At 62.8% G+C, this 26,161-nt stretch overlaps 2 protein-coding genes across 8 annotated transcripts; both read right to left on the bottom strand.

The window, feature by feature from the left end:
- Positions 1 to 45: 45 nt before the first annotated feature.
- PNPLA6 (patatin like domain 6, lysophospholipase) lies at positions 46 to 17,385 on the bottom strand. 5 transcript variants are annotated; one of them, XM_074929977.1, is made up of 37 exons: positions 17,323 to 17,385; positions 16,039 to 16,108; positions 15,864 to 15,926; positions 14,893 to 14,980; positions 14,727 to 14,809; positions 14,549 to 14,646; positions 14,313 to 14,453; positions 13,283 to 13,442; positions 13,107 to 13,187; positions 12,359 to 12,487; positions 12,199 to 12,279; positions 12,002 to 12,110; positions 11,818 to 11,925; positions 11,574 to 11,680; positions 11,282 to 11,473; positions 10,673 to 10,750; positions 10,222 to 10,427; positions 9,968 to 10,099; positions 9,758 to 9,881; positions 9,561 to 9,674; positions 9,184 to 9,259; positions 8,933 to 9,073; positions 8,283 to 8,346; positions 8,042 to 8,210; positions 7,797 to 7,979; positions 7,605 to 7,723; positions 7,359 to 7,515; positions 6,798 to 6,914; positions 6,612 to 6,681; positions 5,669 to 5,785; positions 5,266 to 5,382; positions 3,436 to 3,584; positions 3,211 to 3,363; positions 2,471 to 2,587; positions 1,554 to 1,650; positions 1,358 to 1,467; positions 46 to 409 (listed from the first exon to the last, which is right to left on the bottom strand). In XM_074929977.1, exons 2-37 carry the CDS (start codon positions 16,075 to 16,077, stop codon positions 344 to 346), a joined length of 4,155 nt encoding a protein of 1,384 aa, XP_074786078.1. In that variant the 5' UTR covers positions 16,078 to 16,108; positions 17,323 to 17,385; the 3' UTR covers positions 46 to 343. The 5 variants fall into 5 exon arrangements, with proteins under 5 accessions (XP_074786078.1, XP_074786079.1, XP_074786080.1 ...); XM_074929978.1 differs by having other exon boundaries at positions 11,818 to 11,907; XM_074929979.1 differs by lacking the exon at positions 5,669 to 5,785 and having other exon boundaries at positions 7,605 to 7,717; positions 7,791 to 7,979; positions 8,933 to 9,041; positions 9,107 to 9,259.
- Positions 17,386 to 17,902: 517 nt separating this feature from the next.
- MCOLN1 (mucolipin TRP cation channel 1) lies at positions 17,903 to 25,880 on the bottom strand. Of its 3 annotated transcripts, none has more exons than XM_074930008.1 (14): positions 25,822 to 25,880; positions 25,506 to 25,696; positions 24,025 to 24,192; positions 23,784 to 23,943; positions 23,552 to 23,639; positions 22,741 to 22,837; positions 22,502 to 22,604; positions 22,269 to 22,375; positions 21,913 to 22,062; positions 21,357 to 21,458; positions 20,328 to 20,450; positions 19,955 to 20,161; positions 19,696 to 19,886; positions 17,903 to 19,389 (listed from the first exon to the last, which is right to left on the bottom strand). In XM_074930008.1, exons 1-14 carry the CDS (start codon positions 25,835 to 25,837, stop codon positions 19,353 to 19,355), a joined length of 1,740 nt encoding a protein of 579 aa, XP_074786109.1. In that variant the 5' UTR covers positions 25,838 to 25,880; the 3' UTR covers positions 17,903 to 19,352. The 3 variants fall into 3 exon arrangements, with proteins under 3 accessions (XP_074786109.1, XP_074786108.1, XP_074786110.1); XM_074930007.1 differs by having other exon boundaries at positions 22,505 to 22,604; XM_074930009.1 differs by having other exon boundaries at positions 19,696 to 19,826; positions 22,505 to 22,604.
- Positions 25,881 to 26,161: the final 281 nt, after the last annotated feature.

Genomic DNA, 26,161 nt, shown 5'->3' with positions numbered 1-26,161 from the left:
TTAATAATATTAATAATAATTTTTAAAGAAATTCTACAGCTGGGGTTGGTTTAAATAACAATAATAATTAAAAAAAAAAAAAAATATACAGCAGTCACTTCCCCTCCTCCCCAGCGGGGTACGGCCGGGCCTTGGAGGGGGGATTTGGGCCAGTGCAACAGTGCAGGAAGGGGGGGAAAAAATGGGGGTCCCTGGAGCCCCCCCCTCCCTGCGTCACCCCAGCTTGGGGACAGCGATGGAACAAGCTGGGAGGAAGGGGACAGTGCCGCGGGGTGGGGGCAGCGGGGGGACAGCCCTGGGGGGGCAGAGGTAGTGCCGGCGCTCGGGCTCCGTGGGTTCGGGGTCAGGTGTGTGGTGTGGAGGGGTCGCGGGCCGGGCTGGGGCGGTGCCGTGGGGTCTTCTCCTCCTCCTGGGGACAGAGGGGACATGTTGGGGACACAGGGCAGCACCTGGGGGGGGCAGGCTGTCCCTGAGCCCATTTTGGGGGAGTCTCTGTGACCACATGCCCCCACGCATGAGGTCAGGGCACCCTCTGAAGTCCCCAAACCAAGGGGGCACCTCATTTTGGGGGTTCTCCATGGCCAGGAGTAAGATTGGCCCCAGGGACACCACACACATGGGATCAGGACACCCTTGGGAGCCCCCAAACCTGGGGACACCCCAATCTGGAGGACCTCCATGACCACACACCCCCATGGACAGGATCGGGGCACCCTTGGGCTCCCCCAAACCCAGGGCACCCCCTTTCAGAGGGTCTCCATGGCCACACACTCTCATACACGGGGTCAATGCACCCTTGGGAGCCCCAAAACTCAGGAGCACCCCACTTTGGAGGGTTTCCACAGCCACATGCCCCCATGCACAGGGTCAGGGTACCCTTGAAGTCCCCAAACTGAGGGGACACCCCATTTTGGAGGGTGTCTTCAATGAGGGGCAGGACTGACCCCAGGGACGTCCCACACATGAGGGCAGGGGCACCCTTGGGAGTGCCCAACCCCGGGGACACCCCATTTTGGAGGCTCTCCTTGGCCACATGCCCCTACACACGGGACCAGGACACCCTTGGAAGCACCCAAACCTGGGGGCACCCCAATTTGGAGGGTCTTCACGGTCATACACCCCCATGGACAGGATCAGGGCACCCTTGGGCTCCCCCAAACTCAGGGGCACCCAATTCTGGAGAGTCTCCATGGCTACGACTAGGCCACCCTTGAGAGCCCCCAAACCCAGGGGCACCCCATTTCAGAGGATCTCCATGGCCACACAGCCCCATGCACAGGATCAGGGCACCCTTGGGAACCCCCCAAACTGAGGGGGCACCCCATTTTGGAGATTCTCCACGGTCGGGGGCACTCACAGCCTCCAAGGTGCCAGTGCTGGCCCACTCGGGGTGGGCAAACACATCCTCCTCGCCCCGCGCTGGCTCCGGCCCCTCATCCTCGTACTCGGTGAGGTAGTCAGACTCCTCTGGGAAGGGGGCAAGAGTGGGGTGCAGGGTGAGTCCCCAGATCTGGATCCGGTCCCCAAAACTAACCTCCCCCCTCCCAGCTCACCGTCCGCGTATCCATCGGACAAGTAGGTCTTGGCGGGCTCGATGCGGGACACGATCTCTGCCAGGTCGGTGAAACCGGCGCTGGGACACGTGAGCACCTACGGGAGGAAAATTGCGGGGGGGGACCCCCAGCAGCACCCCCCGCCATGGGCAAGAGGGGTGAGGATGAGGGGAGCAGGAGGAGCGATGTGAGGTGGGTGAGGGGGTGGAAGGGCAGCATGGATGTGGCGAGAGGGACAAAAGGGGACGGGAGATGGAGCATGGGGACAGGACGGAGGAAGGAAGGGACGGGATGTGGAGAAAGGGGAGAAAAGGATGATGGGGAGAGGGATGGGAGATGGGCCAAGGGGATCTGATGGGCCAAGGAAGGGACAGGAGATGGACCATGGTGGAGGAGACAGAAGGTGGACCAAGGAGGGGGCAAGGATGCTGGGAAGGGACAGGAGTTGGACCAGGGCGATAGGAGATGGGCCAAGGAGGGGACAGGAGGATGGACCAAGGGGACAAGAGGATGGAGCAAGGAGGGGACAGGAGGATGCCGGGAAGAGAAACGTGATGGAAAGTGGGGACAGGGGTGGACCCAGGGGACCGCAAGATGCTGGGGAGGGACAGGAGATGGACCAGGGTGGCAGGGCCAGGAGGATGGACCAAGGGGACAGGAAGATGCCAGTGAGGGACAGGACACCAAGGGGGACAAGCTGCACCAGGAGGGCTGGAAGGACACGACAGGGACAGCGGGGACATGGGACAAGGCAGGGCACTGCCCCCTGAAGACGGCTCCAGGGCCGGGGTAACAAAACTCTTAAAATCAGGTGGCCAGGGCCAGGGTGGCCTGTCCCAGGATGTCCCAGGAAGCCCCAGGGCAGGTCCCCAAGCAGCCACCACCCCCCATGGGCCCCAGTGCCACCCCCTGCTCACGTCCATGCGTTTGCTCTCGTAGAAGTCGGCCGAGCGCCGGTCCTTCACCATCTTCTCAATGATGTCGCCCCGGCTCCAGCCGTCAAAAACCACCTTGCCATGCTGGTACCCCACGTCCTGCAGGACCACAGCCCATTGGTGGCCTGGTCTCCCCCCCCAAAAATGGCCTGGGGCACCCCAAATGACAGCCCAGGCACCCAACTGATGGGTAGGACATCCCAACTGATGGCCAAGGGTACCGCATTGATGGCGGGGGCACCCAGCCAATGGTTTGGGCAACCCAACCAATAGTCAGGGAGCCCCAAATGATGACCTGGGTACCTGCAATGATGGCCCAGGCACCCCAAATAATGGTCAGGACATAGAAATTGGTGGCCCAGGCGCCCCAAATGATGGCTTGGGCACCCCCAAATGATGGTGCAGTTAATGGCTGGGGCATCTGAATGAACGCTTGAGCACCCAACTGATGGCTGGGGCACCCCACCAATAGCCAGAACACCCCAACTAATAGACTAGAGCACCCCCAAATGGTGGCTGGGACACCCAATCAACTGCTGCTTGACCACCTGATGGCCAGAAGACCCCATTAATGGCCTGGACTCTGAACCAATAGCCAGGGCACCTCAACTGATGGCTGGAGAACCTCAACCCAGGGCGGCTTGGGGCATCTCACTGCTGGCCTGAGGCACTCTAAAAGATGGTCCAGGCCACCCCACCAGGCTTCTCGTCCCCCAACTCACGTAGATCTCGTCGAACTTGCCGAAATCCATGGTCTTGAAGCGGTCGATGGGCGGGCGGATGTACTCGCAGTACGAGCTGGACTTCACCACCTCCAGCTGCCGCACGCACGACACGTAGGCCAGGCGGGACTGGATCTCCGCCATGTCGGGCACCTGCGCGGATGATGTGCTCAGCACCCTGCCTGCATCATCTCACCAGCTTCCCCACGTCCCACCGGTCCTCACCTTGACTTTTTCAGCCCAGGGGTTGAGCCGTTTCCAGAGAAGCCACCAGCCAGACAGGCTGTCCCCATAGTTGCACAGGTCTGTCTCGTCCTGGCTGCCCACGTCGATGGCGATCACCGTCTTGGCACCCATGTTGCGGGCGATGTCGGCTGCGCGGCGGGGAAGGAAGAAGCTGGGTTGGAAACGTCGCGGTTCGCCCTGGTTTGAACCCGCGGCGAGAAGTGGTGGCACGAGCAGAGCAGGGAAATGGGGGGGAGAGATTGTCCCCAAGCCCCGGCTGGATGGCGAAGCCATGCTGGGGCTCATGGTGGGACAAGCAGTGTCCCATGGGTGCCAGAGCTGGGGGCAGGAGCCCAGCAGCAGGATGGTGGCCGGTGGGGAGCAGAGCAGTGATGCAACCTGGTGCATGTGCTGGGGCAACGGGAGGGCACAGGCAAGTTGCAGCATCTGCGGTGGGATGTGAAGGAGCGTGGAGATGTCCCAGGAGGACATCCGGTGGCAGGACACCAGGAGACGATGTGAGGTGGATGGAGACAGCTTGCACATGGAAGAGGATGGAGATGCTCTGGGAGGGCACCTGGTGCTGAGGACTCCAAAAGACGATGCAAGATGGAGGGAGGTGGATGGATGTGAAGGGAGATGAAGATGCTGCAAGGGGGCACCCAGTGCTGATGACATCAGGAGATGATGATGCAGGATGGAGGAAGGTGGTTTCAAAATGAAGGAGCGCAAAGATGCCGCAGGAGGCCGCTCAGTGCCAAAGACACCAAAACATGGTGCAGGATGGAGGAAGGTCGCTTGCATGTGGAGGAGGATGAGGATGTCCTGGGAGAGCACCCGGTGCCAAGGACACCAGGAGGTGACAGAATGGAGGGAGGAGACTTGCACATGAAAGAGTATGGAGATGTTTGGGTGGGGTACCCAGCATCAAGGACACCAAGAGATGGTTTGAGGTGGAGGGAGGTGCCGTGAAGGAGCAGGGAGGGCACCCGGTGCCTCAGATGGAGGTGTCTTGCAGGGGAAGGGGGATGGAGAGGCCCAAAGAGGGCACCTGGAGCTGAGAACATCAAGAGGCCAATTCAAGATGGACGAAGGTGGCTTGTGCATGAGGAAGCGTGATGTCCCAGGAGGACACCCAATGCTGAGATGGTGCAGGATGGAGGGAGGTGGCTTGTACCTGCAGGAGGACGAAGATGCCCTGGGAGAACACCCAGTGCCAAGGACGCCAGGCGAGGATGATCCAGATGGAAGGAGGTGGTTGGCATTTAAGGAGCATGAGGATGCTCTAGGAGGGCACCCAATGCCAAGGACACCCAAGGGTGATACAAGGATGGGCATTTTTTGCACTTAAAGAAGGATGAAAATGATCTGGGAAACCACCTGGTGCCAACAACACCAAAAGACAATGCAAGACTGTGACCTTTCTGGCCTGTGAAGGAGGATGAAGATGCCCTGAGAGGATGCCCAACACCGAGGACACCAAGAGATGATGCGAGATGAAGGGATGAATCTTATATGTGAAGAAATGTGAAGATGCTCTGGGAAGAAGAGGGCACCAAGAGATGATGCGAGATGGACGGACATTTTTTGTACGTGAAAGAGGATGAAGACGCCTCGAGACGACGCCCAACAAAGACACCAAGAAGATGCAAAACCAAGCAAGATGTCCCAAATCCAACCTCAACGTCTCCGGCCATTGAGAACCCATCTCGTGGTGGCCATGCAGCCCCCACCCAACCGCCCACCACCGCCCCGGGGGCCAGACCTGGCGCCGCATTGGCTGCCACCCTGGTTGGGCGGTGGCGGTGATGGCGTTGAGCTGCTACTTGCCTGGCAGGTTGTTGATGTAACCACCGTCCATCAGTAAGTTGCCGTCCTTGGGGTCGCAGAGTGGCGGTAGGTACCCAGAAAGGGTCATGCTGGCTCGCACGTACCGCCAGAGCGAGCCTGCGCCGGCGGGAACAAACGCAATGAGCACGGCCCGCCTGCGACCCCCCTACCCCCGGGGGGGCTGCCCGTCACCCCTGCCCGTGCCCGGGAACGTCTGCACCCCACGGCTGCCCAACGGGCACCCATGGGTGGCAGAGGAACCCGTCGCATGTCCTAACCGGCCATTTGCAAAGCCCAAGTGGCTCAACTTGGGATGGGATGTGGTTTTGGGGGACGTGGAAGGGGGGTGGGTTGGGTTTTTTTTTTCAGGGGGGCCGGTGGCCCCGGCGAGCGAGATGCTGACCTGGGACATTGTTAACATAGCAGCCGTCCACGAGCCAGTGGCTGTCCTTGGGGTCACAGAGCGGAGGCAGGTAGGGGGTATAAGACGCACTGGCTCGGACGTAACGCCAGAGGCTGCCTGCCAAAGGGAGAGGACACGGTCACGGTCACGGGGCGGGCGGGGACGGGACACGCCCGAGCACCCGGCCGTAGGTGACCGAGGATGGCGGCACTGCGCTGCTGGGACGTTTGCAGCCCGCAAGACCAAGGGAAAGTGCCTTGGCCAGGACGGGATGGGCAAGGCTGGACGGGTTAGGGGTGGTGAGCGGGGATTAGTTGGCGTTAGAAGCCGGAGGAGCAGGCAGAGCGAGAGCCAGGCTGCTGACGAGCCACCGCGTGCGCCCCGTGGACGGCTCAATGTCCCAGGTGAGCTCCGACACCAGGCAAGGAGGAGGGGCAGCCACCGCAATGTCCCCGTCACCGCAAGGTTCCCACCACCAAGATGTCCCCACCACCACCACCACGTCGTCCCCACCACCACGGCATCGTCCCCACCACTGCCACCGCGTCCCCATGCCGTGAACGTGGGTTACTGGGGTTAGTGGTGAGCAGATATGTTAGAGGGGACGTGCACACACTTAAGGTGTCAGGGTGTGGCTCCGCACCACAACTCTGCACCCCAACACCACCAAGGATTGGGGGCACAGCCAGAGACCCCCACGGCGACTTGAGCCTGGGGGGGGTCCCCAGCATCAGGTGGCTCTGGGAAGCCACCACTGCCTGGGCTCACATGAGCCCTCCAAGCCCTTTTCTTTGCTGTGCCAGGTTGCGTCATCCCCTTGGCACGGGGCAAAGCTCCTCCCGTAGGGTGGTGGCACCATTTTGGGGTGCTGGTGAAGAAGGTCCCCACAATAGGGGATGTGGCGGCACCAGAGAGCTTCCCCGGCTCCCCGGGGAGCTCTTACCGTCCGTGTGCACCCGCATGGCCGAGGCTGTGATGTCGGTTGTGACGTTGAAGTAGGGCAGCCACAGGTCCTGTGGGGACAAGAGGGAGTGGGTGACACTATGGGGACATAAGTGGGTGAGTGGGGAGCTGGCCTGGAACCCTTGTCATGGGTGGGTGAAGCCCTGGGGGGTTCCGTGTGACGCACCTCAATCTGTTTGTCCTGGAAAACTTTGTTGATGCTGGCGTTGAAGGCTGAGCCCGAAAACATGGAGGTGATGGGGTAGGTGAGGTCCAGGACGGTCTCAAACACCGAATTCATGCACTGGAGGAGAAGGAGGAGGAGGGAGGAGGAGAAGGATGAGGGAGGAGAAAGAGAAGGAGGATGAGTAATAAGCAGAAAAGGAGGATGAATAAGGAGAGGAGGAGGAGGAAGAGGAGAAATGAGAAAAAAAGAAAATGAAGAGGAGAACGAAGCAACAGCAGAAGAAAAGTTGAAAAAGGAGAACGAAGAAGGGCAAAAAAGGAGGAGGAAGAGAGAAGGAGGAAGAGGAGGAGACAAGGAGGAAAAGAAGAAGAGGAAGAAGAAAAGGAGAAAGAAAAAGAAGAGGAAGAAGAAAAGGGGAAGGAGATGCTTTAGAAACACCTCGGGCAGGGGTTGGCCACAGGCACCACCCTGGGGCCCTCCCAAACCACAAGGGCCGGCGAGGGGCAGCGTTTCCCTTGGCCAGGGGGGAGGGGGGGGGGCGGGCTGTGCCATGGCACCCACCTTGGCCCACTCGCGCGCCCGCTGCTTGGTGCGGACGGCACTGCGCTCCTCGGCGTAGAGTGCCCCGATAAAGGCGCCGATGGAGGTGCCACCCACCATGTCGATGGGGATCCCCGACTCCTCCATCGCCTTGATCACCCCGATGTGGGAGCAGCCCCTGGACGGAGGAAATAAAGAGGAGGATGGACAAGATGGGGACCCCCTCCCACCCTGTCGGGTCCCGTCCTGCCACAGCGTGGCACCCACCTGGCTCCGCCGCCCCCCAGGACCAGGGCGATGGTGTTGCCGGTGAGGACCCGCGCCAAGCGGGAGAAGTCGCTGTGCCGGTCGGCGCTCTTCTCAAACACCTTCTCGTACATCTCCCGCTGTGGACGGGATGGACGATGGGTGACGAAGACGGTGGTGGACCACCAAGGCCACCCGAGGGGCCACACGTACCAGTTTGGTGGGGCTACGGCGGGAGAAGACGCGCCGGGGACACTTGATGTGGAGGTGACCCGAGCACCAGCTGCGCATGTTGAGCCACTCAACGGTGCGGGAAGGGCTGGGACCATCCTCCCGGTGTAGGAGGACCAACTGCTTCAGCGCACGCACCGCCGTGTTCTCCAGCATCTGCTCCAGCTGTAGAAGCCATCAGCCACCCAGCGCGGTGTTGTCCCACCACCGCCTACCCCCCACCTCACCTCTCCCAGCGCCGGCTCTTGGTCGCCCAACCCAACGATGAGGATGCAGTCGGCTTGACGGATGCAGCGCACGGTCCACGGCGTCAGGGTACAGTCGGTTTGGTACAGGACGATGCGGTGGATGTCCTCCTGCTGCGCCAGCCACCCCGACAGGCGGTACTCCTGGATGCTGCCAAGATGGAGGGGTCAGCCAGCGGCACGGTAGTGGGGCGCCGGAGATGTTCCTCCCAGTGGGAGTTACCTGTCCAGTGCCGAGGAGCCCAGACGGGCACGGATAATGTCACTGGTGAGGAGCAGTGTGGGACCTGGAAGAGATGGGGACGTGGTCACCACCATGGCATGGGGCTGTGGTCACCACCATGTCAAGGGACTTGTGGTCACCTCCACGGCATGGTCATCACTGCGTCGTGGTTGCCACCCTGCCAAGGGACTCGTGGTCACCACCATGGCATGGGGCTGTGGTCACCACCATGGCGTGGTCATCACCATGTCATGGCTGCCACCATGTCAAGGGACTCGTGGTCACCACCATGGCATGGTCACCACCATGGCGTGGTCATCACCGCGTCATGGTTGCCACCATGCCAAGGGACTCGTGGTCACCACCATGGCATGGTCACCACCATGGCATGGGGCTGTGGTCACCACCATGGTGTGGTTGCCACCATGCCAAGGGACTCGTGGTCACCACCATGGCATGGTTACCACCATGGTGTGGTCACCACCACGCCGTGGGGCTGTGACGGTCACTGTGCCACGTTGCCCACCACACCACAAGACCACAGCCACCTCCATGCCATGGCCACCACTGCGCCACGGGGCCGCAATCACCACCACACCAGGTCACTGGCGGTGCCACAGGACCACGGTCACCTCCACGCCGGCACTCACCGATGGCGTTGAGCGCGTGCTTGAGCTCCAGCGTGAAGGCAGCCGTGGGCACATCGTCGCACACCGGCAGCACCGCCACCGTCGACAGGTTGCTGGTGGGGTTGGTGGGCTCCGAGCTGGAGGCCATGCCCAAGCTGGAGCCTGCACGGACAGAGACCACGGGCTGGTGGCCACCTTCCACGCGCTTCTCTGGCGATGGCCACCAGCCCTGGAGAGGGCAACCTCTTGTCCCCAAGCCCTTTGGGACCTACTTGCAAAGGGCCCACGGAGCTGCTGAAGGTTGCCCAAGATCTTCTGGCTCAGGAGGTGGATGAGGCGGGTGACAACCTGCAGGGACGAGGACAGGGATGGCCGTCAGCCCTGGCAGAGCATCCCAAGCTGGAGACTCATTAACCCCCCAGACTGGTGTCCCACACGTCTTTTTGGGTGCCACCACCCACCCTTGGGGAGCTCAGAAAGCGACAACCCTTTAGCACACCATCCCTCCTCCCCCCACAGCTCTAATGACATCTTTAATTCCTTAATTTAAGCTGGTTTTAACGAGCGTCACAGCCACCAGCTGATGAGGGACAACACGGGGTGTCCATTGGAAGAGGGTGCAGACCCCAGGATGGAGATCTGGGGGTACCTGGGGATATCTGCGCTTGATGTTGTTCAAGGTGCCCTCAGGCAGCTTGGCCAGTTCCGTGTCCCGGACCGCGTGGACTGTGGTGGCACGGGGCTGCCGGGTGAGGGCTTCCACCTGGAGAAGAAGACCCATAGCCAAGACATAGAGGCCAGACGTAGAGGATGTCCACCCCCCGGCCCCGCTGCCGTGGCTCTCACCACGCCAATGAGGTCTCCACGGCCGTACTCCCCGATGAGCTCCTTCTTGCCGCTGCCCTTCTGGATGACGGAGCGGAGGCGCCCGTTGAGCGCGATGTAGGTGCAGTCCGACTTGTCACCCTGCCTGGGGGACACCACCGGCGGGGAGTCAGCCCCCTGCCAAGCTGCTTCTCCCCAAGTTGAGGTGGGCACCCAACCGTTGGTACCCACCTGTAGAGCGCCCGACCGGCCTCCACCGCCATCCAGTCGATGGCAAAGTCCATCTGACGCACGAAGGGTGACATGCGAGCGGCCACGGTGTGGGCGACGCTCAGCACCACGCTGGGCTGCTCCCGCATGATCCTATGGGTCAAGAGCAGTTGGGGGACACGGTGGTGGCCCCAAGAGATGCCACCACAGCGCTCACCGCAGGAATCCCCTTTGGCACCAACCCTTTGCCCCAAACCTCCGATGCCAGGACTCACTCGTAGAAATCCGACTTGGAGATCTTGAGGAAGGTGCAGTCGCGATTGGCCTTGATGGTGAAGATGAGGGGCTCGCCGGTGAGCACGGCCAGCTGTCCCACCATCTCACCGGGCTGCGTCAAGAAGAGGCAGACGTCCTCTGCCTTGTCAATCATCCTCTGGTACACGTGGAGGCAGCCCCACAGCACGAAGTGGAGGCTCACGTCCTGCCAAAATGGCACCCTATCACCGTTAGGGGCCGCCTGGGACCCCCAGGCACGAGGGGTCCCACCAGCGCCCCTTGGGGTTTCTTCTGGTCCTCTTCACAGGGTGTTTTGCACCTTCCAGATGGCGCTGGGGATCATTCCTGCCCCCCACTGCCCATCGGACAGGAGTAGGAAGAAGGACCCCATGGAAATATAGGGCAGGGGGAGGACGATGCCCCAACCAGCTTCCCAAAACCCAGACCCACCTGGTCCCCTTGACGGGCAATGACCGTCCCGGCTTTGGCATGATGGAGCAAGACACGGTTGTTGAGGAGAGAAGGGTCCTAGAGGGAAGAACAGCATCACGTGAGGTGATGGGAGACCACCGTGAGGAGATGGGGACCACCAGGAGGCCACAGAGACCACCACAAAGTGACAGGGATCACCATGAGGAGACAAGAACCCACCACAAAGCGATGAGGGACAACCCCGAGGCAATGGGGACCACCACAAAGTGATGGAAGACCACCAAAAGGAGACGGGGGACAACCTCAAGGAGATGGAGGGACCATCCCAAAGAGATGGGGGACCACCCTGAGTCCATGGAGACCACAACAAAGTGATGGGGATCCACCAGAAGACCACAGGGACACACCACGAAGCAACAGGGACTACTAGGAAGCAATGAGGGACCACCACGAGGCAATGGGGACCACCGTAAGGCCACAGGGACCCACCACAGAGCAATGAGGACCCACGGTGAAGCAACAAGGACCACCACAAAGCCCCGGGGGACCACCACGAAGCAACGAGAACCCACCACAACGCAACAGAGGACCACGATACCCCCGTGCTGGCACCATTTCTGCCCTCACCTCCACCTTCATGAGCTTGACCAGCTCCCGCTTGGCAGCCTCAAAGATGGCGCTGGTCTGGCGGCCCTGGTAGGGCCCGAAGGGACAGTCCCCAGTTGACGAATCGTCCTCGCAGTAGTTGTAGTGGTAGACACCAGAAGGTTGCTCCTCCACCGTCACCGACTTGCGCTCCTTGGGCTCATGTGAGATGGACTACAAGGAGATGGGATGGCTCCACCACGCGCCCGCGGCCACCCCGGTGGTGTCGGTGGGGGGACTGGGGTGGGCGTGGCGGTGCTGGATTTGGCCTCACCCGGGAGAAGGCGGCCAAGGCGCCGGTGCTGTCCTCCTGCAGCGACACGGAGATGCGGCCGCGCTCGTAGGCCATGTCGAAGTCGGAGCGGGGACCCTTCTGGATGCCTGTGATGAGTGAGGGAGGGGATGGGGTCGTCACCAGGATCCAAAACGGGGCTGCTTGAGTGGAGATGCACAACCCCAGGGGGAATTACATGCCCCTGGGATCCCCCCCTCCATCTTTCCTCCACCTCCCGACCCACCTGAGATATCCACCGGCATGGAGATGCAGCGGCTCAACGGTGGCGGCGGCGGTGCGGGGGTCTCCAGGCCTCCGGCTTTCAGCGGGTCAGCTGCAGGATGAGACCACCCTGAGCCCCCCACCACAGCGGTGGTGGCGTTGCGGGGTTGGGGGGGGGCTCCCAGCACCCTCTTCTCAGCTCTTACCCGGTTCCCTGCCCTCATCGGCACCACCGAGCCCTCGCTTGCCGTGGCGGACCGGGCTGGTGCGGGCGGCGTGGTTGGGTTGGGGGAAGAGCCGTAGGGGTTGCATGTCCTGCAAAGGGGGACATCAGTGGGGCTGGGGGTGTGGGGGGGCAGTGTCCGGATCCACCCTGGGCCCCCCATTTTTGGCAGGAACTCACGTGGCTGAAGAGCTCGTTCGTCAAGCCAAGGTAGTTGTGCAAAGCCAAGAAGGTGACGCGTTGCAGGCGCACCATGATGATCTAGAAGGGACCAAGAAGCCATCGGTGATCCCCTGTCACCCCCTAGGGACCCCCTGTGGTCCCCCCAACCCAGCCTTACCTGCACCACCCGCACCAAGCTCTCGGGGTACTTCTCAAAGACGGCCGAGAAGGCTTCAACAGGCAACCGTAGGACGGTGGAGTCCTCGGCCGCCCGGGCACAGACCGTCCGGTATGGTCGCTGGTGGCCCTAGGTGACACGCCGTGGCGTTGGTGGCCTTGCCAGGACGGGGAGGTCCATCCCGGCCTTGGCTGGGGGACAGCAGCAGCTGGGGGCTGGCGAAGCCCACTGGTGGCACTGCGCTTTTGGCCAGTTCAGCTTGGGGATGGCCATGGTTGGGCTGGAAGGGTTTGGGGATGGCCACAGTTGGGTTGGAGAGGTTTGGGGACAGCTGTTGGGGCCGGGAGGTGGCCATGGTTGGGCTCGGAAGGTTTGGGGACATCTGTGGTCAGGCTGGGAGGGGTTGTGGACAACCAGTGGGGCTTGGGGACAGCCACAGTTAGGCTGGGGCGTGTTTAGGGACGACCACGGTTGGCCTGGAGAGGTTTGGGGACCATGGTTGGGCTAGGAAGGTTTGGGGACATCTACAGTCAGGCTAGGAAAGCTTGGGGACAGCCAGCCGGGGCTTGGGGACAGCCACAGTTAGGCTGGGGGGTGTTTGGGGACGTCCACGCTTGGGCTGGAGGGGCTTGGGGACAGCCATGACCAGGCCTAGGGGGTTTGGAGATGGCCACAACCAGGCTTAGGGGGCTTGGGGACAACCACAGTCGGTCACAGAGCACGTTGGGGACAGCCACGGCGTCGGTACCGTGATGACATCGAGGATGCTGAGCAGGCTGTGCACGCTGTCCCCGGGGAACACCTCCTTCATTACCGTCTCCTTCCCGTCCTGCGAAGCACAAACTCCTTCCGTCCCCGTCCTCCGCAGTGTCCCCACCCCACCGCCACCTCCCCGTGTGCCCCTCGTTGTCCCCGTCCCCGCACCGGTTCGGTGAGGAACAGCTCCAACTTGCCGTCCTGCAGCACGTAGATGCTGGTGTCGGGTTGGCCGGGACGGAAAACGTAGTCGCCCTGTTGGCACTGCTGGAAAACCATGTGCTTGCAAAGCTCCAGGAACAACGGCTTCTCGAAGTGACCCAGCACCCTGCGGGGACAAGGACGGGGACACCGGGTGACACAGAGACTGCGCCCTGGCCAGCTGCCACGGGGGATGCGGAGGGAAGAGCATCCTTCAGCGGAGGGGTCCAGCCTGCTCTTACGAGGGTCTCCAGGGTTGGATCCTGACCCCCAGGGATGGGTCCTGACCCCTCTGGGGCCTAATCCTGACACACAGAGGCCTGATCCTGACCCCTGGCACCAGATCCTGACCCCCAGGATGGGTCCTGACCCCCAGGGACGGGTCCTGACCCCCCCCTGGGGCCTAATCCTGACACACAGAGGCCTTATTCTGATCCCTGGCACCAGATCCTGACCCCCAGGGATGGATCCTGATCCCCAGCACCTCAAGGATGGATCCTGACCCCTTAGGCCAGATTCTGAACCCTCTGGGGATGGATCCTGACCCCTGGCATCAGATCTTGACCCCCTGGGGCCTGATCCTGATCCCTGGCACCAAATCCTGACCCCTGCGGCAGGATCCCGATCTCCCTGGGGTCTGATCCTGACACCAAGGGATTGATCCCAAACCCCTGGGGATGGATTCTGACCCCCCTGGGCTTGATCCTGAGCGCTGGGACACATCCTGACCCCACCTGAGGGCCCGATCCTGAGCCCTGGGACAGATCCTGACCCCTCTAGGGCCTGATCCTGACCCCTGAGACACACCCTGACCCCCTCTGGGGGCCCGATCCTGAGCTCTGGGACAGATCCTGACCCCTCTAGGGCCTGATCCTGAGCCCTGGAACACATCCTGACCCCCAGGACAGATCCTGACCCTCCTGGGGCCTGATCCTGACCCCCGGGACACATCCTGACACCCCCCACCCCCCCCAGGGGGCCCGATCCTGAGCCTCACCGGACATTTTTGAGCATGTAGAGAACCTCGGAGGGCAGATGGGAATTGGCCACGTCGAATTCGGTCAAGTCGGCTTCCAGCACCGAGGGCGGAGGCTCCTTCAGCTGCAGCGTGGGCAGCTCCTTCTGGATGCGCAGGAACCTTGGGGACAAGGAGGTGACATCGGGGCGTGGCCACCACCCCCCCACACACACCACCCCCCCCCGGCCCTTCTCCCGGCGCCGGTGGCACCTCACTTTTTGGCGATGTTGAGCATCTTGAGTTTCTTCTTCATCCGGGGCCGTGAGGCGCTGGAAATGGTGGTGTCCACCAGGGACGAGGTGGACTGGGACACCTGGGGCAGGGGACACCGAGCCGGGGTGTCACCCGCTGGCGCCACCACGATGTCACCCCAGCTGCCACCCCGAGCGTCACCTTGCGCATGATCTTGCGGCCGTAAAAGAGCATCTTGTCCCGTTTTCGGAAGCGGTATTTCGGTGTCCCCTGCGCGGGTATTTCTGGGGAGCGCAGTGGGGAGGGGTTAACGGGGCGCAGCCCTGTCACCTCCTGTCCCCAAGGCCACCACAGTGCTGTCACTCACTCTTAAGGCGCAACCGGCGGACCAGGACCACGATGGCGGTGGCGATGACGATGGTGAAGAGACCAAGGCCGAGCATCGCCCCCAGCACCTGTGGAGGGAGAGGGGGGGGGTTCCCATGCAGCCCCCCATATCCCCCAGGGGATGGGGACAAGCACAGGGCGGGGTCACTGGTGAAACTGTCACCTTGGTGACACAGAGGGATGGGAGGAGCAGCATCAGGGATTTGTCCCCAGAGGTGTGGGGACAAGTTCATGTCCCCTCAGGGGTGCTCAACCGTACCAGGAGCCCTGGACACTGTCCCTTGGGGACATGGGGACAAATTTGTGTCCCCCAGGGGTGCTCAACTGCATGAGGGATGGGGACACTGTCCCTTGGGGACATGGGGACACATTTGTGTCCCCTCACGGGGTGCTCAACAGCATAAGAGGGACCTGGATGCTGCCCTGGGGGGACATATTTGTGTCCCCTCAGGGTGTAGGGGATAGCAACACTGTCCCTTAGGGACATGGGGACACATTCGTGTCCCCCAGGGGTGCTCAACCACAATGGGGACCTGGACACTGTCCCTTGGGGACACATTTGTGTCCCCTCAGGGAGCGAGGGATGGGGACATAAATGAGGTGCTCACCAGCATAGGGGGACCTGGACACTGCCCTGTGGGGACACGAGGACATGTTTGTGTCTCTTGGGGGTGCTCAACCACGTTGGGGACATAGATGCTGTCCCCCAGGGACACGGGGACATATTTGTGTCCCCTCAGGGTGTCCTCAACTGCATTGGGGATGGGGACGCTATCCATTAGGGACACGGGGACACATCTATGTACCCCAGGGGTGCTCAATGGCATTGGGGACCTGGACACTGTCCCTTGGGGACACGGTGACACATTTGTGTCCGCTCAGGGGGTGGGAGATAGGGACACTGCCCTTGGGGACACGGGGACATGTTTGTGTCCCCCGCGGGGTGCTCACCGCGCCGGTGGGGAGCTGCTCCTCGGCGAAGAGCTTGGGCAGCACAGCCATCAGGGACGCATCCTGCGGGGACAAGGGGACAGCTGAGCCCCCCGGTGACCCCCCCCTACAGGGTGGAGACACACCCGGAGGGGGGACACTGTCACCCCCGTCCAGTCACGGTGACATTTCCTACCTCCGCCTCCTCCTGCGGCTCCGACTCGCTTTGCCCCATGGCCGCGGCGGGGCTCTGCCCATGCAAAAACCTGCAAAAACGGGGGGAAATAGTTAAAAAAAAAAAAATAATTAGAGGTTTGTGACACGGGGACCCACGACGGCCACTGAGGGACTGGTGACAACAGGGTGACACCCCGCAGGGGGTAAAACTCCACTGGGGGGTTTAGCCCCGATTTGCCACGTGTTGGGGGGGGGGGTGGGGTTGGGATCTGAGGTGTCCCCAAGGTGGTCAGTGACATCGAGAAGCCACTTTAGTGTCCCCCCTCCCCTTGGGGACTTTAGTGTCCCCTCCCCGGCGGGGAGAGGAAGCGGTGGCAGGAACCTTCCCATTGCGACAGCCCCGGCCACCAGGCCGAGGCCACCGGCTGCCACCGCTGGGTGACGAGGGTCCCCGGGCGCCGGTGCCACCGCCGGGCCTCCCTCTGCGTGTGTGTGTCCCCCCCATGTCACCACCGTCCTTCCCAAGGACACCCCGGGGAGGTGACGGTGGCATCGGCGGGCACCGGAGCGGGGACGTCACCGAGGCTGGCACATGTCACCACCCCCCCACCCCCCCCCCCGCCATCAAGGCCACCCCACTGGGGGGGGGGACACACACACAGAGCCCAGCACAGCGCCAGCACAGGGTGGGGGCAGCGCTGGGGCCTGGTGACACCCCCCGTGGGTGACAACTCCCCCCCCCCCCCCCCCCCCATCAGCGCCCACCCCCAATATCCCCCCCCCGGGCTGGTTCCGAGCCCCCCCCAGGGCAAACTGCCCCCCCCCCCCCCCGACAGTGCTGTTCCCACCCCCCAAGCTGCTCTTGACCCCTCCCCAGCCCCCATCACCCCCGCATCTGCCCCCCCTTCACTCCCCCCCTCTCCCCGGCTATAATTGCCCCCCTCCCCCCAGCTAATATTGCCCCCCCAAGCTCCCCTCCCCCCCGCCAGCTGGTATTGCCCCCTCCCCAGGCTAATATTGCCCTCCCCGCTAATTGGGGGGGCTGATGCTGCCCCCCAAACACCCCCAAGGGTTATTTCCCCCTCCCCAGGCTCACACTGTCCCCCCAGGGCTCCTGCTGCCCCCCCGGAGGGTTCTGCCCCCCCCCAAACTGCCCCCCCAGACCGGCTCTGCTCCCCCCACACCCCTCCCCAGGCCAGACCGGGCCCTCCCCGGGGCCCCCCAAGGCCGGTGCTGCCCCCCCGCACCCCCCCGGGACGATAATGACACCCCCCCACCCCGGGCCCAACCCCCCCGGACTCACCAGCCGCCGGTCGCCGCCCCGCGCCCCGCTCCGGCCCCGGCGGCAGCGGCGGCCCCCGCGGGGTCATGGTCCCTTTAAAGCCGCCCCGCCTCCCGCGCTGACGTCAGGAGGGGCGGGGCGTGAGTCGCGTCGTGGCCGCCATATTGAGACGGTCAGATGAAAGGGGAGATAGCGCGGCGGGACGGGCGGCGCCATGTTGAGTGTGGCGCCGGGTGTGATGACGTCATCACACGTCGACCGAGGAGGGAGTCTTGGTGCGCGCCTCGGCGCCATGTTGGGAGTGGCAGGGGAGGGCGGCTGGGGGGGAACCCCAAATCTGGAGCGGGGGGTCCCCAGGGTGGGGACAGGGGAGCACCCTCGGGTCTGTCTCCATGGGCACCCCAGGGTGACACCCAACGCCAGCCCTGTCCCCCCACGGGCACCCAAGGGTGACGGCGCCCACGGCTCCACCACCAGCCCTGTCCCCCCACGGGCACCCCAGGGTGGTGGCACCACTGTCAGCTCTGTCCCCATGGGTGCTGGCACCCACTCCCCACAGCGCAGGGGGTCCCACAGCAGCACAGACCCACTCTTCCCCCAAAGCACTTTATTCTCTCACGCTGGGGGCACCCACAGGACCCCACACCGGGCACAACACCCCCCCAAAAACCGGGAGCAAAACTCAGGGTGAGCAACAACACCCCCCCGGCCCCCCTCCAAAGCTGAGACCAGCCACAACTCAGTCCAGGAATGACAGAGGCATTCAGAGCAGCACCAACCCCCCGCAGCATTGCCAGGCCGTGGATTTGGGGTTAAATTTGGCTTTTTTGGGTGCCGGGAAGGCAGGCGGAGGCAGCGGCGCCTGGTGCGAGCGGGCGCTGGCCCCGCTCCAGCCCGGAGCAGCTGCTCCTCGGTTACAAAACACGACCTTGACCCGTCCAGCGGCGCGTAAACAGCTCCGGGGCGCGACCCAAACCGCAGCCCCCAGGGACCGGGACCCGTCTGGCTTTTACCCCACTGCCCCGGGGGGGCTGGGGGGGGGCACACGGGGAGCTGCGGAGGCTCTTTGGGGGTTGAAGCTCCCCCCAAACCAGCTTCAAGGCTCGGGGATGAGTCCCTGATGTCCCCTGGGCTTGGGGACCAGCGTGGCCGAGGGGTCCAGGCTGAGCCCCCAAAATATGGCTGAGGGGTCGCAGGGCTCGGGGCTGAGCCCCCAAAATTATGTCTGAGCGGCCCCAGGATTCCAGGCTGCCACCCCCAAACAATCTGAGGGGTCCCAGGGCTCCAGGCTGCCCCCTAAAATCATATCCAAGGGGCCCCAGGACTCCAGGCTGCCCCCCCCCAAATCAATCTGAGGGTCCCCAGGATTCCAGGCTGCCCCCCAAAAATACATCTGAGGGTCCCCAGGATTCCAGGCTGCCCCCCAAAACTGAGGGTCCCCAGGACTCCAGGCTGCCCCCAAAAACTGAGGGTCCCCAGGACTCCAGGCTGCCCCCCAAAAACTGAGGGTCCCCAGGACTCCAGGCTGCCCCCCAAAAACACATCTGAGGGTCCCCAGGACTCCAGGCTATCCCCCCCAAATCAATCTGAGGGGCCCCAGGGCTCCAGGCTGCCCCAAAATCATGTCCAAGGGGTCCCACGACTCCAGGCTGCCCCCCCCAAACAATCTGAGGGGCCCGAGGACTCCAGGCTGCCCCCCAGTATCACATCCAACGGGTCCCAGGGCTCCAGGTTGCCCCCCTAAAACACATCCAAGGGGGTGTAGGGCTCCACGTTGAGCCCCTGCGGGGGGGGGGGGGGGGGGGGGTGGCTTCAGGCTTGGGAGCAGCAAAGGCCAAAGTCCATCAAGAAAAATAACGGGGCCACGAGCGTCAGTTTAGTGGCCCCCAGGTGTGGGGGACACGGCCACCGTCCCTCCCACCCCCCCACTTCAGGGCCCCGAGCTGGTAAAAGCAGACGATAAAATAAATTAAAAGTGCTCGGGGCTGGGGGGGGGAGCACAGGGCACCGCTCCCTCCTGGCCCCAGGGGTCTGCGGCGAGGGGCCCCCCCTCAATTCACCAGCAGCGCGTTGTCCTGTAGAGGAGCCCTGTGGGGAGACAGTGCTGGTAATGGGGGGAAAATCTGAGGGTTTGGGGAAAAAGATGGTTTTGAGTTTTAAACAGGATCTAGTTGTAGCTAAAGGGAGACACCCCCCCACCCCAGAAACACGCAGGGAGCCCACGTACCCCCGTTACACCCATGGGGAGGGGTCCCCCCAGGCCCAGAAGCCATTTCGGGGTGCCAGCACGGGACACACCGGTGCAAAAGGGGCTGGAAAACACCATCCACGGGGGATCAGCGTGCAGGAGGGGGGGGGTCGCAGAGGTAGAAGCCCCCCCCAGGGCCCACTCACCGCTCGCAGCAGCAGAAGACGGAGCAGGACGAGGCGCTGTCGCGGCGGTATTTGCCCGATTTGGGGCTGTCCTTGCACTGGGCGATGTAGGCGTGGAGCTGGGAGACGGGGGTTTCACCCTCGCACTGGTGCTGCGGGGAAAGGGGACGGGGAATCCTTTCAGTGAGGGGGATCCCAACGCCCTCCCCCTGCTAAAAAAAAAAAAAAATAAAATAAAAGAGACGTGAAGCTTTGCTTAAACACCAGGATCCGGCCTCACCTTGATGGTCTCGTAGGAGCCGGTGATGAGGGCGATGAAGAGGCTGAGGACCATGTAGATGAAGAGGCTGATGAAGGTGTACAGGTAGATCTGGCTGAAGAGCCACACCAAGTAGCTGTTCTGTTGCATCTCGGCGAAGGTAACGAACATATCGTCGCCGTTGATGAGGGAGAAGAGGCACTCGGACACCATGGAAAGGGATCGGAACTGGGAAAGGGGACAAAGGGCTGGTAGCCGGCCCAGGCCACCGTGTCACCCCTCCCGCTGCTCCCCGACACCGTGTCTAACCCTCGGTGCCAAAACGGGGACTGGCCTCACGCCTGTTTCCTCCTAAATCCAGGCAGGGAATGGCCTGGAGGGGGGGTGAAGGTACCTTGACGTGGTAGGGGCCCAGCACGATCCAGCCGCAGAAGCAGTAGCCCAGGTAGATGACGGCCACGCAGCAGCAGAAGCGGATGACGTTGGGGAGGGCGACCCGCAGCGTGACAATGAGGATCTGGGGGGGCGGAAAGAAACCCCTTGGGATTAACCCCCTGATTTCTGAGGGAGCAGCAGGAGGGGACCCAGCTGAGGTCACAGCCCGACCCCCGTGAGACCCCCGAGGTCAGAATCCCAGAATCATTCAGGTTGGATCATCGAGTCCAACCCTCAGCCTGACTCTACAAAGTTCTCCCCTACCCCACATCCCCCACAGCTCATCCCAACGGCCCTGAAACCCCCCAGGGATGGGGACTCCCCCCTCCCTGGGCAGCCTGTTCCGCTCTCTGACCACTCTTGCTGGGAAACATTTTCTCCTCCTGCCCAGCCTGACCCTCCCCTGTGGCAGTTTCCAGCCGTTCCCTCTTGTCCTGTCCCTGATCCCCTGGGAGCAGAGCCCAGCCCCAGCCTCTCTGCAATGTCCTGTCAGGAGCTGCAGAGAGGGATGAGGGCTCCCCTCAGCCTCCTCCTCCTCACACCGAACACTCCCAGCTCCTTCCCTGCCTCCTCACAGCATTGATTCTCCAGCCCCTCCCCAGCCTCGTTGCCCTCCTCTGCCCTCGCTCCAGCCCCTCGAGATCTCTCTGGGATTGAGGAGCCCAAACCTGGACCCAACCCTCCAGGTGTGGCCTCACCAGTGCAGAGCACAGGGGGACTGTCACCTCCCCCCTTCTGCTGGCCACACGACTGCTGATACAAGCCAGGGTGCCGTTGGCTTTCTTGGCCACCCGGGCACGCTGCCAGCTCATGGTCACGACAACCCCCAGCAGCTGAACAGTCCTTGGCATGAGCAGGGCAGGGACCTCGGGGACACACGCAGCAGCCGTAGGATGAGCCCCAGGTTGCCCAAGCGCTCAGGCCTGGCCAGTTCCAGCCCTGGGAACTGTCCCCTCGGGTCCCAGGTCACCTCCCCAGCGTCACTCACGTTGTATTTCTGGAAGAAGGTGAGGTAGCGAATGACGCCGACCCAGACCAGCAGCGTGGAGGTGCCCAGGAGGATGCTGCAGACGTCGTAGCTGGCAAAGTTCTGCAGGGACAGAAGTGTCACCGGGCCTGAGGCACAGCCAACGCCATCCCCAAAGTCCCCAACGCCCTCCCAAAACCCTCTGCACCGGCCACAAGCTAGTGGGCAAGTGGAATCCTGGTGCCAGAAGCCACCACACAGCAGCAAGACAGGACTCAAAGTGTCCCTTTGTTGCCACCTCCCTGTCTCAAAGGGAAACTGGGGGCTGGGGTCCCACCCAGGGGGCCAGGACCCCTCAGTGTACCCCTCAGGAGCAATGTCTGTCCCCCAACTCGCCATCAGGGCTCTGATCACACCCAGGATGGCTTCAGCAGGACAGACACCACCTTGCAGCACCCAGGGGTGGCCGTTGTGCAGCTCGTCCCCTGCCACCCAGAAACGGGGGACATGGGGACACCCACACTGGCACACCCGGGATCTGCACAACCTCCAGCGCCTCTCCGGGGTGGCCCCGTACCTTGGACTCGATTCCAATCTTCATGATGGTTCCCAGCACGGTGAGGATGTCGCTGATCACCAGGAGGATGTACCAGCCATTGAGAAATTCCATCCGGTCCGACAGACACACGCTCTGGTTGTAACGGCGCTGGAAAAAGCGGCCGAATTCCTGTGTGGGGAGGACAAATGGGGGTGTTTTACCCCCCGCTCGGGGCGGGGGTGTTTCCCCGTCTGACAGCACCCACAGCTTTTCCTGTAGGGAAAGAGCTTCTGGTGAAAGTCAGCAGTGCCAAAACAGCATCTCGGGGGCAGCTCTGCCCGTGGCCACCGGTTAAGCCGTGGGGGGGGAGCATGGGGGGGGGTCCCACCACTCACGTGCTGCAGCAACAGCCCCCGGATGATGGAGCGAGCACAGAGGATGAAGGACAACGAGCAGACGAGGATGACGACGACGTCAAAGAACAGCCGGAAGGAGTTGTCACCTGCAAAGACAGGCGGTGGCTCTTCTTCACCCCTCACTGAGGGGACAGTCACCCAGGAACACCCCAAGCCCCCCCCACGCAGCGTTTTGGGGACAGATGTCACCTTTGTCACACCCCCGTGGCTACTACCTCGGCCGAAGACGCTGGGATCTTTGCACTCCTTGATGTCAGCCTGGTTGTCGAGGCGGATTTTCACCCGGCCGCTGTGTGCTTTGTTGTCAAACGTGATCTGGTGGAGAAGGGGGAGGGTTACAACCCCTCAAACCATCTGGCAGCTCCTCGCTGCCGGGACCTGCTCCCCGGGAGGGGACGTTGCCACCCCGGCTGGATCACCCCGATGTGGGGAGCGGTGCCAACGCACTCACGGTGATGGTGAAGGTGTAACAGTCGGGGATCTCGTTGTTGATGATGGTTTGGATGTTGATGGCTTTCAGCTTGAACTGGATGGTGACGTTGATGAGTCTGCGGGAGGGGATGTTTGTTAATCCTCATGCTTGGCCAGGGTGTCTCAGCCTCAAAACAAAAAAACCCCAAAACACATCGCCGAGAGCCAAACAACTGACAGAGCGAGCGTGAACACCTTCCTTAGGGGTGTGTACAGCCCCAGGAAAGGGTGTTTCCAGCTTCAGCGGAGCAAATCCCACCCAACCTGCCCCAGCGTCGGTGAATTTTGCTTCAAAGAGGAGGTTGGACCCTCTGGACTAAACAGTGCCGCGAGCTAAACCACATCTCACGGCACCAGCAGCCCAATACGGGCAAGAAGATGGGGCCTGCCCACGCCGATAACGTGCCCACAGCTCTGGGGCTTGGCCACGGGCCACCAAAAGCCAGCACTAAGGGTTTGGGGAAGGAAAACCAACCCCCGGCACGGGTGTTGCAGGAGAGTGGCGGCGCCTCGGGGCCAGCTCTGCGGCCGACGCCGCTGGAGACGGGGCCGGAAAGCAGCTGCTTTGTTGCACAAAACTCCCCGGTTTCACATCTCCCCCGGCACAAAGGTGGATTTTTTTTCTATCCCGCCAGTGGTTTTTAAAACCAACGGGGGCTTTTCCATCCTGGTCACAGGCTTCAGTGGGAGGACTTCCCCGCATTGAGGGTCCCCATTCCATACCCTGCGCTGATAGGATGTCCCCAAAAAGCTGGGGCACCCCAGATTGTGGGGAAGGCGTCAGTAATTACTTGTGAAATTTGAGGGTGAAGTTCTTGTAGCTGCGATCCAGCTCTGGGGGAAGAGGCTGTGGGTCCTCGGGGTCTACTCCCAGGCAGTCTGCAGGGAGGGAGAAGCACCTTCAGGGAAACCCGAGGCCCCACCAAGACCCCTCGGACCTTCTCAAGCCCAGAACGAGAATCAAAAGCCACCCCAGCACCCAGCAGGACAAAGAATTTCAGCCTCACCGTCCCCAAAACCCACCTGTGACAATCTTGGGGTCGATGTTGAAGGTGTCGTTGGCCGGATCGATGCGCCCTTTACGGTAATACTGCTGGCACAGCATGAGGGCCGACTGGTTCCCTCCGCTCTCCCCCCGCACGTAAGCGTAGCGGCCGATGGTTTCGTTGGGAATGGCCAAATACTGGCGAAGGAGACACCCTCAGCAGCTGTTTGTGGCCTCCTGAGCCACCTCGGTGTCCCCAAACCACCCAGCGGGTCTCACCTTCTCCATGGCGTAAAACATGCGGTCGTAGAGGTCGCGCTGCGTGTAGACGGCGTAGGAGTCGTCGGCTCCGTCCACGTAGTCCTTGAGGAAGAGGTGTTTGAAGGCGATGGTGTTCTCCTCCTTGAACGTCACCACCATTTGGTTGCTGAGCCCGAAAAGGATGAGCTGAGGGACAAAAGAAACCACGATTAAATCCCTGCCCCGGCAGCTCCGCAACCAGCAGCGCCACCACCCAAACCGCAGCTGTTTCGCCCCAAAGATGCTCACAGGAGACAAAACGCCATCACTTTACACTTAGGTGACACCAAGAAGACAAAAGGCCAGCTGGCACGTCCCCAAAGTTGTCCCCAAACCCACCTGGTTGCCCCAAAACCTCTCAACCCGGCTGATTTCCTGCAGCAAAGCTCCTCTCCCGCCACAAACGGGGGGAGGACAATCTCCCTGCAGACGTGTCATCCCCCCCACCCCAGCGTCACCAAACACCCCGGGGACACGACGGCAGAGCGGACCCTGATCTTCCTCCTCCTCTTCGTCAGCATTTTTCCTGCCTGGACGTTCCAAACCCTTCCCCGTGCTGGTAATTAGCTCGTGTTTATTAACACAAGACGCCGCTTGTTAGCGCCGCTCATCCGCGCCTCGTGACTGCAGCCCAGCAGCTCCCGGGGGGATTTTTCCACCCCGGGACGGAGCCCGGTGCCTGTCCCGGAGCTGGTGACACCCTGGGGGGTGGCGGTGTGTCTTTTCTGCCCCCCCCTCCTTCCCCTTTTTTGGGGCATCACCCAGTAGCTGAGACACCCCAGCACGTGGCACCTGGAGCCCAGGGATCAGGGTAACCCCAACAGCCCCCCCCACCTCTCCCAGGGGACCTCTCCTGAGTCCCCTCACTGTCCCCAAGGACCCCCGCCAAGTGTCCCCAAGTACTCAAGCCCCCCCCCCCCCCCCTTCAAACCCCCAGTGCTCCCCACAATGTCCCCAGGCCTCGCTGACAGTGTCCCCTCTACATCCCCATGCCAGCACCCACCTCAGAGGTCACCTGGGCTCTGAGACACCCCCCCAGAGCGCCCGTGTCATTGTCACCCCCCAATTCCCCACACCCTGGTGTCCCACTGCCCCTCAGGGCCACGCTGGTGTCCCCCTCCCTGCTGTCCCCATGTCCCAAGGGACCCCCTCCCCACTGTCCCTCAGCTCAGTGCCCCCAGGCTCCTTTCCCCGGTGTCCCCATGTCCCAGGGCCACCTCACCCCAGTGTCCCCACGCTGACTGTCCCCATGTCCCAGGGCCACCCCACCCCGGTGTCCCTCTGCCCATCGCCCCCCAGTGTCCCCATATCCCAGGACACCCCCCCCCCAGGCCCTCCCTCCCCGGTGTCCCCATGTCCCGGTACCTCCCTCCCCGGTGTCCCCGTTGCCCAGGACCACCCGTGCCCCAAGGCCACCCCTCCGCCGTGTCCCGGTCCCCCCCTCCCCGGTGTCCCCAGACCTGGACGGTGACAAGGAGGATCTTGGCCAGCTGCAGCCCCAACTTAACGGGCCGCCGCCCCCGGGCCCGGTACTTATCGCAGGGGCTCATGAAGAAGTACTTGAGGCGGCGGCGCAGCTCTTCTTCCTCCGCCACCACCGGAGACTCCGTCGTGCCGTAGCCGGGGCCGCGGCCCAGCAGCCGCTCGGTTTCTGAGGGGAAACGGCCGTTAACCGGCGGGTACCGGCGGCCCCCAGCGGGGACAGCGGCGGGGGGGCGGCGCGGATCAGTAACCGGCCCCGGCCCCCCCCCAGCCCGGTCCCCGGCCGCCGCTCACCGGACGGAGCCGCCATGGCGCCGCCGCACCGCGGCTTCGGCCGCCCGCCTCACGTGACCGGAAAACACGAGACGTGGCCCCGCCCACCCGCCCCGTTTGGCAGAAGGCACGCCCACCCCGGCGGCGAGAGGGGTGTAGCCACGCCCATCCGTTATCCAGGACGTTGTTGCCCCGCCCACTGACTGAATGTGGCCACGCCCACCTGCTATCCAGGACGCGGTTGCCCCGCCCACTGACTGAATGTGGTCACGCCCACCCACTCGCCAGGCCGCGGCGGCCCCGCCCACTGAATGTGGCCACGCCCACCAGCTGTCTTCGTGGCCCCGCCCCTGCCAGGACG

This window comes from Athene noctua, chromosome 31, assembly GCF_965140245.1.
Source record: "Athene noctua chromosome 31, bAthNoc1.hap1.1, whole genome shotgun sequence".
In the NCBI taxonomy this organism is placed as follows: Eukaryota; Metazoa; Chordata; class Aves; order Strigiformes; family Strigidae; genus Athene; species Athene noctua.
The sequence above is the reverse complement of the archived record's forward strand: the minus strand, read 5'-3'. Positions and strand labels throughout refer to the sequence as shown.